This window comes from Gordionus sp. m RMFG-2023, chromosome 3 (assembly GCF_954871325.1).
Source record: "Gordionus sp. m RMFG-2023 chromosome 3, tfGorSpeb1-WG-v2, whole genome shotgun sequence".
Lineage (NCBI taxonomy): Eukaryota > Metazoa > Nematomorpha > Gordioida > Chordodea > Parachordodidae > Gordionus > Gordionus sp. m RMFG-2023.
The window spans coordinates 25,312,103-25,328,633 of record NC_088777.1 but is presented as its reverse complement, the minus strand read 5'-3'; the positions used below and the strand labels follow the sequence as shown (position 1 = coordinate 25,328,633).

The 16,531-nt window shown below is 24.8% G+C and overlaps 1 protein-coding gene and 1 long non-coding RNA gene across 2 annotated transcripts in view; both read left to right on the top strand.

Moving 5' to 3' along the window:
- Positions 1 to 8,282, top strand: part of LOC135926828 (A disintegrin and metalloproteinase with thrombospondin motifs adt-2-like) — a 43,219-nt gene extending 34,937 nt beyond the window's left edge. Inside the window, exons 12-13 of the mRNA XM_065462758.1 lie at positions 7,889 to 8,218; positions 8,269 to 8,282. Coding sequence (XP_065318830.1) covers positions 7,889 to 8,218; positions 8,269 to 8,282 — 344 coding nt within the window. The remainder of the gene's footprint in view (positions 1 to 7,888; positions 8,219 to 8,268) is intronic.
- A 27-nt stretch (positions 8,283 to 8,309) lies between these two features.
- Positions 8,310 to 15,289, top strand: LOC135925680 (uncharacterized). The gene is made up of 3 exons (XR_010571709.1): positions 8,310 to 8,421; positions 8,469 to 8,607; positions 15,133 to 15,289. It is a non-coding gene; the product is annotated as an uncharacterized LOC135925680 (long non-coding RNA).
- The last annotated feature ends 1,242 nt before the right edge of the window (positions 15,290 to 16,531 follow it).

Here is a 16,531-nt window from a genome sequence, read left to right as displayed (position 1 = left end):
TTAAAGTAAAAAATAGTCTCATTTCAGGAGAAATTGTTGTTTTTGCATTTGTTTGTGTATGCATAATTTTATTTTCAATTTTGTTAAGTATGTAATAGAAAACATTCCTGGATCCAAGATAGTGAAAGAATTAAGAATTATTTAAATTGATATAGATCATTTACATATCTCTTTCTTTATAGTTAATATTCTTTTTTTTGTAATGCTAAAAATATAATATCCTGTTATAAGATTTATTTGTATAAAAAATCAGCTGTATAATATAAATCGTTGCTTGTTTGGAAGTAAAAAATTGCGAAAAACGTGCCTCGGAAAACTTTTGAATAAACATCGTATTTGAAAGTGGCCTTAGGATTAAATTTAAATATTCTCACAAGTTTCTCTCCTGGTGCATTTTTTCTTAAAATAGTGACCAACAAAAACATATTTTCACCTCTAATATAAAAATCTTTTACAAACTTATCTTCACTATCCTCTGGGCCATGGGCAAATCCCCTATTTGCGATTATACATGTCTCATCCTTCCCCACTTTAATAACAACCTGCTTACAGTAGAGACTAAAAAAATAAACAAATAAAAAGGCCACAGTAATTTTATATTCTCACTAATAGTAACTCTATCAATGAACAGTTCGCTCCTATAACTTTTAGTTTTTTAAAAAATTTAACTCCCAAAGAATTAATATTTTTTAAAAAGTTTGAATTATTTTTTTCTTTACATTTTTACAAATACCATACAAATAAACAATAAAAATATGGAAACAAATGGTTTGACACGCCTCAAAAGGTGTTAAATGGTTCGTTTTGAGCCGATTTTTAAAAACAGCTAATTCAATATTTTTGCCAGAAAAATATTGCATATCGATAATATATGTATAGACCTTTGTTCCTTCTATGAGCAAAATCTTCAGGCTTGCGTAATATTTTTCTGGATGAAGTATTGAGTTAGCCGTTTTTAAAAATCGGCTCAAAACGAGCCATTTAACATCACTACTCACTAAAATATTTCTAAAACGTATTCGTTTAAATATTTATATTTGAATTTTTTTTTTTGAAATGTATTGAATTTATATTCAAATATATTCTTAATTTGCAAGAATGCTTCTATATATTCTAGAGGCCTTAAAAAAGGCTCATAACTACTATATGGGTTTAAAAATTTGAATTTTAGATGCGGTCCTCTTGGAAATGTCTCCAGGTGCGAAAATTTTCAAAAAAGATATTAAAATACAAATTCAACTGAAAGAAAATTATCATAAAACTATGCAAATTACTTTCAAAAATTTCAAAATGATGCAAATTCTTTCAAAAATTTTTCAAAAAAAGTATTTAAATAGAAACTTTAACAGAATACGGCGGCGTGGCGGCGTGATACATATTTTTTATTATTAATTTATTTTATATATAATTTATGAATTTTAATTAGAAGAAAAATATTAAATATTTTTTGAATTATTAAAAAATGCGATTTTATTTTTTAAAATTAATAAATATTATTTGCTATAAATTTGATTTATAACAATCCATATTCGTTCACTTTGGGCAGGTTTGTGACCAACGTGCTAGATAAAATAAGATTAGGACATTAAATTTGAAACGGTAATTCTATATTTTATTCTATTAATTTTTGATGCTTCAAATAATTTACAACTCGTTATATAAAATTTATTTTTTATCATAATAGGAAATTTTAATTAATGATTTTTATTTTGTTGGCATTATAACATATATAAAAATACCAGGACTAAAACAATTATAATGAATGCAGCATTGCAATATCCGGTAACAAAATATAGTATATCCTTCCTAGCAAAGCCTTCTTTTGGATGGAAACATTTTGGATCCTTAATATTAAAAACTGACACAAATAATAAGAGAATCAGTGTTGCTACAGATAAAATCTTTTGTAATATATGCTTGCAAATAGTACTTGATAAAGATGGTGAGGAAGAAAATAATTATTCATTTTCAGAATAAAATTTTTGATTATTTTAAAAATATTTGAAAATTTTTTAATTACTTTTCCAAACAAATCTTTTTCAAAAAATATCAGCACATCAAATATAATAAAGCATTTACTTGACAAACATGATTTATCATGTAAAGATGAAATATTTAAACAAAATTTAAAGTTATTTTTCAAACCCATTGTAAAAGATACAACTGACCCTATAAAAGATAAAAAATAGATTCTGGTAAGGAATTATGTTCTCATGTGTTGCAAGGATTTAATGCCATTCTCTTCTATAAATAATAATGGAATGCAAGATTTTCTAAAGGTTATTTGTAAAATCTTTATAATTTTTTATAGGGCAATCTTAATTTTTAACTGTTAAGATATTTAATTATTTTATAACATTCCACATTTAGAATTTTTTATGGCATAATATTTTTATCATTAACTTTTTATTATGTAGAAATATGGCATTATTTCAGATACCAAAGTATTACCAGATTGTACTACACTTAGCCGGAGTGGATTAGATGATATGTATTTATCAATAAAAGCATACATATGCCAACAAATTAATATAGGTCCTAAATTTTGTGCTATAACTTGTGATATGTGGACCGACAAATATAGACAGCAAAATTATATACATTTCACGAAATAGATAATAATTTTAATATTGTATTTTATACATTGGCGACAAAAACATACCGCTGAAACTATTCTTTCCGAGATAGAAAAAGTTAAAAATGAAAGTGATTTAGGGTCCAAGAAAATTCAAATGGTTACGGATGCAGGACCCAAAAGAAAAGTAGTGTTCGTCTTGGAGAATATGACCATCATTTATGTTTGGGGCATGGATTACATAATCTAGTGACAGTCGATGGAATAAAAAAAAGTTAATAAAATAGAAAATCTCATTAAAAAAGTGAGAGCAGTTAGAGTTGCCTTAAGATTCAAAACAGCGGATTTTGAAAATAAGAAAATATAAAATGTTTTGTATCGATATCATATACATCAGATATTTTAGATTTGGATGATAATGATCCTTTTTATGAAGATCATTTGAGGTTTGATGATGATAGTGAAAATCAAAAATCATATGATCTGTCCAAAAAGGAGTTACTATAAATTTAGCCTTATTATTTCGTAGTGAAATTAAAAATCATTTAATTGTAAAAGAATATGATAGTCCTCCCATAGCATTCCTTAAACAAAATATGCTTACTAAATTTGATCATAGATTTCCAATAATCGATCTTCAGGTAGTATTTTAAAATACATAAATAATTTTTTATATATTAGTTCTCTTTCTTTTATTTTTTTACTTAGGTGTTAGGAGCACTTTTGGATCCTCGTTATCATTCTATAAACATAGTAAATGAATATTTAAAGGAAAAAAATATTACTCCGGTTGAATTTTTATATCAACACGATACCTCTCTACGACCTTACACGGACGAATTAAACGAATCTGAAACGACAGAAGTTGCTTCAAAACTCGATTATCTTAAGTCATTGGCTACGAAACATTCATCTATTCAAAACAATAACCTGGAACAACAAGACTATTTAACTAGTTTAGAAAAAGAGTGTTATTCATTATTTTCGCCTTATAATTTGGAGATAAAAGATGCCTTAGATTTTTGGAAGGTAAGAGCATTGGATCTTCCTAAACTTTCAATATTAGCTAGAAAGGTCCTGTGCGTTCCAGCTACGAGCACATCCAGCGAGCGTGCATTTTCTATTGGGCTCACTCTGAACTCTAAAAGATCATTATTATGTCCTTTAAATCTTAATAAAATAATTATAACTTAATGAAATCATTAAATTATAGTTATAAACATAATAAAGTATAAATTTTATTTTAAAAGTCTTTCCAATGAATTTATAAATTTAATTTAAAAAATTTAAGTTAGAAAAATATTTGACGCCGCCGCCAATTTTTGTGGCGGCGTCTAAATCGATTCGCCGCCGCCAGCCGATCATTTTAAAAAAAGAAACGCCGCCGCCGAAAATGCTATCGGCGCACAAGTCTACATACAGCCAATGTATTCACGAAAATATTACTGCGATTGTATTCCAGTGAATAAATAACTACAATTCTAGCTAATGCATTTACGAATATGTATTGAATTTATCAAATAATATTTTTGGATTTAGTTGCTTCAGAAACTAGCTTTTTTACCTTTTTTGGAGTGTGGTTACCATAATTCTTTTTCACAGGATTTGTTTTAAGAAAATGTTCTTTATAGTCTATGTTATACTCTAATCTATTTAACGAACCTTATTAGTTTAAAGTATACACGCTTTTATCACTCTAATATCAGTACTTTATTTTGACCTGACCAATTCTTATTTCATAAAACCTTTGAACCAAAGCGATAAAACAATAATATTTTGATAGTATTAGCTGCATTTTTTTATATCGCTTAATAATTTCTTATGATAGAGATATTTAATATTACTAAATTGGTAAAAAAAACAGATTTGAATTGCTAATTTTATCTAAGATTTTAAAGAATCATCGTATAAAAGTAAATTAGAAAAATGTAAAAAGGGTGTTGTATATTGCTCATGTTATAATGGTAGTTTTAAAAAAGGCCAAGAACCAGAATGGACTGTGTACAACCTCTGAATGGCAATATATTAGTTGTGCCTGGAATGACCTATTTTACGTATATCCTTATTAAGAACTAAATTATTATTTAAAAGATTCTATTTATAATCTATCGAACTTTCTAAAAGTCTATTATTTACTTGAATGATCCTTCGCCTCTTTTTAAAACCACTTCTTACCTTAAATTTTAGATAGATATTTGTATATTTTTAAAACTTTGACCACTTTTTAACTTAAATTTCAGTTAGCTATTTGTATATTTTTAAAACTATTGACCACTTCTTAACTTAATTTTTAGATTGCTATTTGTATATTTTTAAAAATTACAACCCTCACACTCAATATTACTCTCACAAACTGAAATATTAGTATGAGCATGCTTTGTCAAAAAAACCTGTTCGGGGGGATACAGTAGTTAAATTTTTAAAGTACTACATTGAAAGTAAGTATTTTATAAATTATTTAAATGATAGTATTTTTAATATTATATTTTTATTCCACAAAATAATTTACGATTTACCCATTTCGATAGAAAAAATATTATTTATAATATATTTAAATTTATATACAGTGTTGTGAAGATTTAATGAAACATATTGACGATTAATTTTAAACCCATTCATATAAAATGATAATATTTGCAAAAATAATTAAAATACAGACAAAGCATTATTGAAATTTCGTTTATTATTTCTTTTGTTGTACATTTGTAAAGTTTATAATTATATATGATTTTTTGTAGCTTGTACGTTGATCAAATGCCTCAATAATAATAATAATTTTTAAAAATTTTATATCTAATAAATTGTTAGAAAATAAAATATTGATTCACACTTTTTTCAATGAGAGAACAAACCTGCAAAATACCTAATTTGAATAATATATTTTGGAAATTGACTTCCGGTGGAAAATTTGAAGTGGTAGAACGGTAAATATTATTTTATTTTAATCATATTAATTTACAGATTCTATGAACATTATATCTCAATAATTATAACTTACACTAAAGAAATTAAGCTTAAAATCAGCCATCACCCACCTTTAAAGTAATTAAATTATACTGTAATTCTCGGGTATAGGCTTTTTCTTTGTCCCACTCCTTTTTAAATTAAAGCCTATAGAGGTTTAAGCAACATTTTTCGAAATGTTGACAAACGTGTGGAGGGCTCCTCATATTTTTACTTTTATACCCAAATTAAATTGTTCCAATTAGATGGAAATGAGGAAAACCTAGCGTTGCTCTGTTGTGTATTCAACGTTAGAGGGCGATGCGCTATATATCACGTATCACATATAATTTATATGCATGTGAAATTAAATCGTCAATATTTTTCATTAAATCATCACAACTAAGAATTAAATATATTTTAAAAATATATATTTTTAAAAAAGAATAAAATAAAAGATTAATAAAAATATACTATTATAAACGATGGATAGCAGAAAAATTTAAATTTCAAATTTCTAAATAGATGTCTTGGTAAATATATAAATATTCTTTATCACCTGTGCGATGGGTAATTTTTCCACTATCTTTTTCCGAAAAGAAAGTGCATCGTGCTTCAAGTTTCCGAGGGTTGATGCGACAACAGAAATGGATTTAATATAATTTAACTCTGAATATTTTAAATTAAAAATTAAATTCAATATAATTTAAACAATGAAATAATTACATTGGAAAAAGATTTATTTGTTAGCAACACTTGTTATTAAGCATATTCGTCCTAGCCATTATCTTTAAAAAAAACCGACATCGTTTTAGTTATTATCAAAAGAAATGTCATTTTCTTGAGTTTTAAGCAGATTTGAATTAAGTCATATTTTATAATAATTGAGGTCTAGGCTTAACATTCAATGGACATTCTATAAAAATAAATTAAATAATAAAATAACAACTTTATTTTACTCAGAATCTTTATCAATCTCATGCTAATCACAATTTCTAATTTAATATGAAGGCATAAATATTAACAATTACTCGTTTTGGCTTATTCAACAAGTTAACAAGCACAAATAAATTTAGTCATAATTTTACAATTAGTGCAGTTCAGCCAATTTCCATGTTCGATAATCCCTTATTTATCATGATTACTTTTATTTGGTAAGAAATGAAAAGGACTAATATTGAATCTATTAAACGCCTCTTACATCTGCACAACAGCAGATTGTGGGACTCATGAAGGTAAAATATAAAATTTTAATCTAAGACAAATTTTTCAATTTAAAACATTTTTCACTAGTGTTTAAAATATTTTACAATTTATATTCATATGAAAATTATTCATATGAAATCTCCAATTTTAACAAGAAATCACATTTCTATTAATTTAAAATATATTATTTAAAATAATTCTTATCAATGTCAAAATTTACGCTAGAAATCACATTTCTATTAAATTTAAAATTATATTTTCAAAATAATTCTTATCAAATGTTAAAATTTACACTAGAAATAACATTTCCATTTCCATTAAATTAAAAGTTTTTTTTTGTATCAAAATTCTCAATTTCACCTCCATTGAAATTAAAAACATTTCCAACATAATTTTATCACAGTGAAAATCAAACTTTTCAACATTTATAAGATTCTCTATTTCATTACAATGACATAAAAATATAACCCTTTATAAAATTCTTTATTTCATTATAATGACATTAAAAATAAATAACCCTTTAAAAAATTCCCCATTCCATTCAATGATTATAAAAAATTCCCCATTCCATTCAATGACTATAAAAATTTCCAACATTTCACAACCCTTTTAAAATTATACAATGATATATCTATAGAATCTTAATATTAAACAATTTTTTTTTTTATTTTATCAAATGATAATAATGTTTTCCAACAACTCTTTTATTCTATTTAAAATTCAGCAGTGATCATACAAGAGTTAACTTTTTCTAAAAAAAGTAGCTAATATCTCCTTTTTTGAAAAAATAGTGGTAGCAATAACGCGCTACTTTTTTTGACAAATGGCATTCGCGGTCGCATGCTACTTTTTTTAACAACCCTGATGTAAAAAGGATTTTTTAGTCATCAAAATTTTTTTTACTTCAGACTGTTTCATACCCAAAAAGCGTCTTCTAAATAGGCCACGGCTGATGATTTTTAAGAAGGTTTTTATAACATCGGATCTCCATCAAAATCCTTCACTTAAAACTTATCTCTATCAGTAGATGGCTCTTAATTTATTGTATATCTTTTAAAATATATAGGTTTAAGAATGTTTTATTATAGTGCATAGTCGAAACAAAATTCCATGTTTTAAAATATATTTTACTTAATTTACAAAATACAATTTATTTGCAATAAGTTAATGGAGCTTGGGGCAAATGGAATGATTGGAATAGTAATCTGTGTAGCGCTAAATGTGGAGTCGGTCGAACAATACGTCTAAGAAAATGTAACCAGCCGAATCCTACAGGTGGAGGTGTGTGCAATATTAGTGTTGAGGGAGAGGTTCAAGAAGCATTATGCAATTCTTCTATGTACTCTCCATCTATTTGTAAATCAGAAAATATAACCTCACTGAGTCAATGGACAAATTGGCATGAGTGCAATGATCTGAATTGTGAATATGAAACTTATTTCAATATTACTAATGTACTAAATGTTACCTATTTGAAATCAAACTTTCGATATCGCACTCGAAATTGTAATAACCCTACGATATGTTTCAATTCATTGGACGAGAAATTACAATATGAATCTTGTTTATATATCAAAAGTTCATGTTTAGCTAAAATGAACGATTTATTAACATATGATATTCCGGCCATTGGTTATAATAAAAATATTTTATCGGTTTTCTCAACCACAATTGATCCATCAATTAAATACACGCAGGTAATTAATTTAAATAATTCTATTAATTTAAAAACCTTTACTTTTAGTGGACATTATGGTCAAAGTGTAGCAAATTATGTGATGCAGGCTATAGATATCGCGTTAGATTTCAAATAAATTTAAGATCCATAGCTTCAATAGGTGAAACGCATCAGACTCAATATTGTAATACGTTTCCATGTCCAGGTTCTATCCTTTTTATCAAAAAATATTGTTAGAAATTTACTTTTTCAAAATACAATTAACTTTATTTTTCCTTCAATGAATGATGTATATAAAAACAAAATAGAATAACAAAATCCACATTGGTTGACATTCCTTATAATATATTGTTATTTAAATATTTAATTACCATTTTGAACAGACACGCCCACCCTTCATAAACCCAGTGTCCATTTCCCCTATGAAGGTGAAATTTATCTATCTTCAGATTCATCCTATAACCGTATTTCTGGCATTTTTTTTATTTCTTTTGCTATTTATTTTGAATTATATCGACTTTCGATATTTTTTATCGATGTTATTTATCGAATCGTACCCCTGAATTCATAGTGCGATCGCGATTTAGACGCGATATTGCTGCGATCGATCAGCTGATGGATCGCAGCGATTTTGCAAAGCGATTGTTAAAGCAGACACTGTTTACTGCGGATACGACATTATATTAATTCAAAATGGTAGCCATCCTCAAATTAATATTTTTTTACAGAATGATGTTGAAGAGTAGAAGATTAAATAATCTTAATATTAATAAAAGAAAGCATAAAAACATGCACATTACTACATAATATAATTATTGATAAGGAAAGATTTATTTCTTTTAATCCTAAAATAGAATCACCCCCTGAAAATTTATTTAAACCACAATCAATTAAATCAGCAACAAATATTGCAAAGTTTAATATAAATTTATTATGCTTATATTTATATAAAAATCCCATATTATAGATATTTATTTTGTATTTTATATAAAAATCTTGTTTTATATTTTATATAAAAATCTTGTTTTGTATTTTATATATATTATAATAAAAATAAAGTTATTATTAATATAGTCTAAACTCATTAAATATATTTGTAGGAATATGTCACTAAAAAAGTTATATAGATGTTCTAAATTCATCTATTTAAAATATTTTTATAAAGCAAATAAACATAAATTACCAGTGTCATTAAACTTTCTCTTAGGACATTTATAAATTAACTACCAGATTCAACAGAAGATCCTTCATTATAAATAATATATTTTTAGATATTATTGATTACCAAACTCACAAGCTTAATTAATGTAGGACTTTTGGTAATAATTATATCATTCAATGTATTTCACAAAATATTTATTTCAAATAATATAAATACATAAAAAATATCTATTTCAAATAAAATAAATATATACAAAATAATTTTATTCAATTAAAATCTTTTATAACATCAAATATTCTAGTTGTTAATTCTTTTTTTTCCTGTTTTGTACAATCATCTAATTTTTCTTTCAACATTAGACATATTCCATATTCAGTTGATTTATTTTTAAGCAATTCCAATGTTAATAATGATTTTTCTTTTTCAAATTTAATTAGTTCCCTATATTCATCTATTTAAAATTTATCAAAAAATTAAAAAATATAAATTACCCATATTATTGTTCTTTCTCTTAGGATATTTATAATATGAACTAGGTGATCCAACAGAGGGTATAGATTGTTAAATATAAATAATATAAGTTTTTAGAGAATATTAATTACTAGAATCATTAAGATTTAGTGAAGATTGGAAGTGATGGGCAAACGTAAAAGAGGAAGGCCAAAACTTCAATGGGGCCATAAAGTTAGAGCCAATATAAAGAAGTATAAAATAGATAAAAGAGATTGTACGAATAACATAAAGTGGAGAGAGATGTTGAAGGAGCTTACCACCAGAAAAGGTGAAAGCTAAAGAGAAAAAAAAAAAAAAAAAAAATTAAGATTTAGTGTTACAGAATCTTTATTAATAACTGTAACATCTGATGTATTGTCAGTATCAATGAAATCACCTAAATAATAAATATATTTTCAATTAAAATGCTATATTTTACAATCATTCTCCCCTGTCATTTCATTAAAAATATCACGAACCTTTATTTTAAATTAGTGCTAAATAAAATTTTGAGCTAAATTCACCAAAATCTGTATTTAACGAAGCACTATTTCAAAATCTCGCGATAAACACAAAATGATTTGTGTTTTGAAAAAATCGCGGCGATTTGCTTTCGCGTATCAAATCGCGCGATCGGTAACTATGAATGCGATATCATATTTACTGTATTTTGTATTTAAGGCGTCTAAATCGCAATCGCAATCGCAATTGAGCCACTATGAATTCAGGGTACAGTTGAAATTTTCTGATTTATAATATATGCTTTCCGATTTTTTTATAAACTTTCAGAAATGAAGTTTGACATATTCATGTCAAATATAACTTAAATTATAAATATGGAAAATTGATAAAAATATAATTCCAAAATTCTAAATAATCCTATTTAAAATTTGAACAATGAATGATAAAATAATTATGATTTTGTTCTTAAAAAAATAAATCCCTTTGTTGCTGTAAACGAACGCGTTCTGAACGAAGTTCGATTCTTTGAAAAAAATGATGGGCGTTCCTTTTATTTTTGATGAACTTGAACGCCTTTTTTTGTTGACGAACGCATTCAAATTTAACCGTTCAATTTTAAAAATATTTTTATTTTTTTATTTGAAAAATTTAATATTAATTCAAATTTTTTACGAAAAAGTCTTATATTTTTTTAATCAGCTGTTTTTCATTATTAATATTTCAATTTTTTTAACAAGCAATTATTATAGTTTATTAATTTGAATATTATTGTTTATACATTAATTTAATAGATTAGCATAGGCATGGATATTATTATTTCATTATCATCATCTGATTCTGAAAATTTAAAATCAGATGAATCAACATCACCAATACCATGGCCCAAATATGATAAATACTTTACAGTAACATCCTTGAAGGAACTAATTCAATACTTACCAAATAAAATGAGCTTAAAAAGTAATAAATCAATTTCAAAATCTTCAAGTTCCAATTTAAAACAACATTTGATTGTAATATTAATTATTTTATTTTATATAATATAACTAAATAGCCAGTTTAATTTATTTTAAGCAAAAATTATTAAATTATATTATGTGCATAGATAGAATTGTTGATATAATTTAGAATTTATTTTTAATGTCATTTTCTGAAATTTAATCATAATTATTTTAATCAAGGATTTTATATTTTAATTGTTGAACATAATTTAAAGTATAAATTTTTATATTGTAGAAATAATTAACTTTTATTTAATATATAAATGATTTCTTTAAATCTTATACCTAGGATTTTATATTTTTATTAACAATATTAAAATGCTTTAAATGAAAATTTAATATTTTTGTATAAATATTTATAAAACGAGGAAGTAGAGGATTGGAGGAGGATGACTTATCTCAATTATTTGAAACAAAGGACAAAACAATAATTTTTTTTAATAAATTCCCCTTGTTAAAAGAGTTGTTTATTAAGTATAATACCGAATCCCCTCATCTGCCACTGTAGCGAGTCGTATTAACTGCCAAGCATTCTTGTCTATCGATGAAAATTTTGATAAACAATTATAAAATATCAAAAAACTATATAATATTTTAACATGGTTAATATATGTTAAAAAATATAAGACATTTATTTTTATTAAGTTAAATTTAAAAAAAAAATTTATCATAAAATTTTGAAAGAACGTGAGTTCGATTTTTTTAGAAATGTTTGCAGCACTACTCTTTTATATATAGCTATTTTTTTTAAATATACTATAATCATGTACACTTTAATATGTTCATGTTATTCTACATCATAGCAGTTAGTATTAAGATAGATGTACATATCTATATTATTTAAATAAATCTTATCTGTATAGTATAAAAACGTTTTATATAATATTATAAGAGTTTGTCTCGTTTGTTAATCTATTGAAAATTTTCGTAGTTTGAAGTTTAAATGTATACTACACAAAAAGAAAAGATATTTATTTTTTTATAAAATTCAAGCATCGTAATAAAAAAAATATTATAAAAAATATAATTTCATTAGGTTTATAATTTGTTTTTTTTAAACAAAGGTGCGATGAACTCATTTTCTTTAGGTACATAAAAATAAAATCAATTACTTAAATATTTTTAAAAAAATATACAAAAAAAAATATATACAATAAACAAAGTAATTTAAATAATAAAAAAAAACTTTCGTTCCAGTGTCGATTTATAAATTCCAACCACGGCATTTAACAAAAAAAAATCTTTTTGTTTTTTTTGAAAATAAAACGAACCTCGCTATCTCTTTAATTAACATTATGTTGTAATGTCAAGTCAGCATAGTGTTGTTAATTTCAAATTTTGTGCTCAGGCCGACCCGGAGTTCAGACACAGGGTTCAGATAAATGTAAAGTAAGTTAAAATAAATCTCATATCTAATCTTAAATTAATTATTATTATTATACCTTCTAAATTAATAATTTAAAGCTTTATTTTATTCTCATTTTTCTTACCATTTAAATATTTATAATTTTGGGTGCTTTTGATTGGAATTTGTTAAAACATTCACAATCCGGGTTTCCACCCCGGGTTCAGGCTCAGAGCAAGCCTGAGCATAAAATTTGGTCTTAAATTTTACGACCTAGCATAGCAAATTAAAACAACACTAACTGACTGACTGAGACTGACGCTAACATAACATTTAAACTTAACCATATTAATATTATATATATTTAATAATTTATCATTAATTTATATTTGAATTTGTGTTTTAGAAATTGCCAATATTTTATAAATAGTCACTATTTTTCAGTGTTGTTCTTGTTTTGTTGTGCTTGTGTTGTCTTGCTTTTGACTTGCACTTGTGGGTGACGATTTAATAAATAAAGCCCATTGTTGAGATAAAAATTTTTGTTTGTAAAATTAATTATAATAAATAACACATTTATTTAAAAAGTTATTTAACTTTAATTAAATAAACTATATAAATTGATTTAATTTTTTTACTATGTTTAAGATAACACATTTGCATTTTATATATCCAGTAATAAATTTTTATTTCATTTTTTTTAAATTTTTAAATCAAAATATAAATCTTTTTTTTTTGTGAGTTTTAAAAATAATTTCCGGTATTGAAAAAAAGGAATCAAAAAAACAGACCGGTCTATGGGTCTTGGAAACTTTCTTAGAAAGTGTGTCAGCATACCCTGGTTAAATAAATTAGTATCGCTATGCCAATTCCCCTTACTAGTTCAGAATGAGGTGCTAACTTTCTTTTAATTTCATCCCTATTTTTTAATATTGATTTTTTAAATAATTTTAGAAATGTGTCTATTGGACATATATATTTGATAACATTAGTTCCTAAATTTGATTGAGATAATTATAATACTTTTGGATATTCGTATTATTTAAGGGGGGGGGGGGGGGATGTGCCTATTCTAAAGTCAAAATATAGTATAATTTATAATATCAATTTATACTTTTTATCTTTTATTAATTAATAAAGTTTAATAATTATTATTAAGGATAATTTATCTTAATGAAGGTCTGAACCCCGGGTCTGTGCTCAGAGCTGGTTTGGTCGATTTTTTAGACCCAAACCCCGGGTCTGGTTTTATACAACCAACCAATTAACAACACTAAGTATAACTAACAAAATACATAACAATATGAACCTGTCTAAGTTAGACAGCTTCATTTAATGAACCTCTCTTTCTCACTAGGTATTTAATGTATATTAATAGTATATATGTTGATTATACCATTTTACGATATAGGCCAGTTCAAACATAAAATATAATATTTATATGTTAAAATACATTATCACTTTCTACCAGCTATTAGTCAGATTAGTTTATAGGACTAAAATTATAAGTATTTTTTTAAAATCATTCATTAAACTTTATTTCAAAAATTCTTAATTTTTTTTTATACAAACTTCTAAATTACCAATTGATATATTTTATGAATCCAACTCGACTTTAAAATTTAAATTTTTTTATTTTAGTTCATCTTTATGATATTAAAATTTACTTGCTTACAACAACTTCCTTTAAAATAAGGTTAAAATTCATACAATAATAATAATTGTGTTTTTGATTTATTTAATCATCAATACATATCCCAACATTCTTAATTTCTTTTTGCCAGTAACCATCAACGAACATTGGTATTTCCAAATTTAACCAAAATTACTTCCTTTTAATGTTAAATACTTAACAATTAAAAAGTTATTTTATTTTTCCCTTTCTATAATAGGGTTAAAATTCATTAAAAAATTATTTTATTCAATTATCAGTAATAATTATTATAATCCAAATAAATATCTTTTATACCATATATATTATATTTCTTTTATAAAATTAAATGACCACCGCCCAGTCGCTTACTTCCTCACTAGTAAAGTCCGACTTTTCATATAATTATTTTAAAAAAATTCATTCTTAAATTTTATAATTACTTCAAAAATATTAATAATTCCTATAAAAATCCTTATTCTAAAAATTCAAATCTTATTTATTAAACAAAAATCCTGGCCTATCGTGAATGTTCAACTAAAACATTGCGATTTTCATTTTAATTTGATTAAAAATTAATATATACATAAATATGGTTTATTTACCTGTTTATTTAGGTGAATTCCGCCAACCTAGGACCCTTTGATCCTGGTCACAAAGTACCATTATCGACAACCCAGAAATTAACTTATTCAAAAAATAATTAACTTTATTATTCCTTCTCAAAAATATGAATAATGAATGATTTATATAAAACCAAAATAGAATAACAAAATCCACATTGATTGACATTGCTTATAATATATTGTTCTTTAAATTATTTAATTCCATTTTGGACAGCTGCAACAGTTACATTATTAATAGGTCATTAGCAAAATTATTATTTAAACCTAATAAAAAAATATGTTACCACAATTGTAATAAACAAAAATTTCTAAAAATATTAAAATATTTAAAGAAGTTAGAAAATTAATGTTGATATTATATCATTCTAAATTAGGGTACCAAGGTGGGGTTAATTGTTATATCCCTCTCCTTCTCTGAAAAAGAAGGAACAAATTGAATTTTAAAGATCTGTTATACTCTTTCAACTTTGAGAACTTTCCTATGGTACAAAGATTTTTAATATTTTGTAAAATATAATATATTTTTCTATTATTAGGTGCTATACTCCAACATTCTTAAATATGTTTTTATTCCCTGGTATGGTAATGATTTAGCATTCTCCTTTCATTCAAATATATCATACTCTTAACTTTATTTATATTAAGTTAATTTAACTTTTATCATAAATCAAGAATAATGTAAGAATAATACACCAAATTGCATTTAATATTATTTAACTAATATCAAACATTTTATAAGCCTAATAAAAAAAATGAATAACAATATCATAATCTAATAACTAATAAAAATATCATAATAATTATATCTTTATTATTATAAATTCCAACCAATCAATAATACACAATATTGTTGATTGACGGCTGCCTTATAATTATCTATTAAAATTATGCAAGGCTACGATATGCAACCCCTTTATGGGAAAAAGGCATTTACTAAAAAAAATTATATAAAATATCTATTCAGTATTTAAAAAATAGAAATATATTACAATATTTTAAATAATTAAACTAAGAGAGTTTTTCCAGATTATATCTAACGTATTTACGGTGGGAAGTATTGATATTATGGGAGTAATTGCTACAGTATAGTCCTTCGTAGTCAATAAAATATTTGTCATGCTATCATAAATAAAATCAGAGGGAAAGATCGATGATTGTTGTTTCCAAACTCTCTAGCTAAACTGTTATGAGAAATTGGATTATGGCATGGACACTGATTTATCAATTTGGTTATTCATTTACAGCTTGAGCGGAAGGTCATATTGCTCCATAAAATGTCCTTCGGATTGAAAATTGTAATACTTTTTTTTTTTACTATTGGCGGATTATTTTTGGAATTGTTAAATTTCCATGCTGACATTCTTTGGGATCACAGTCACATAGTATTCAT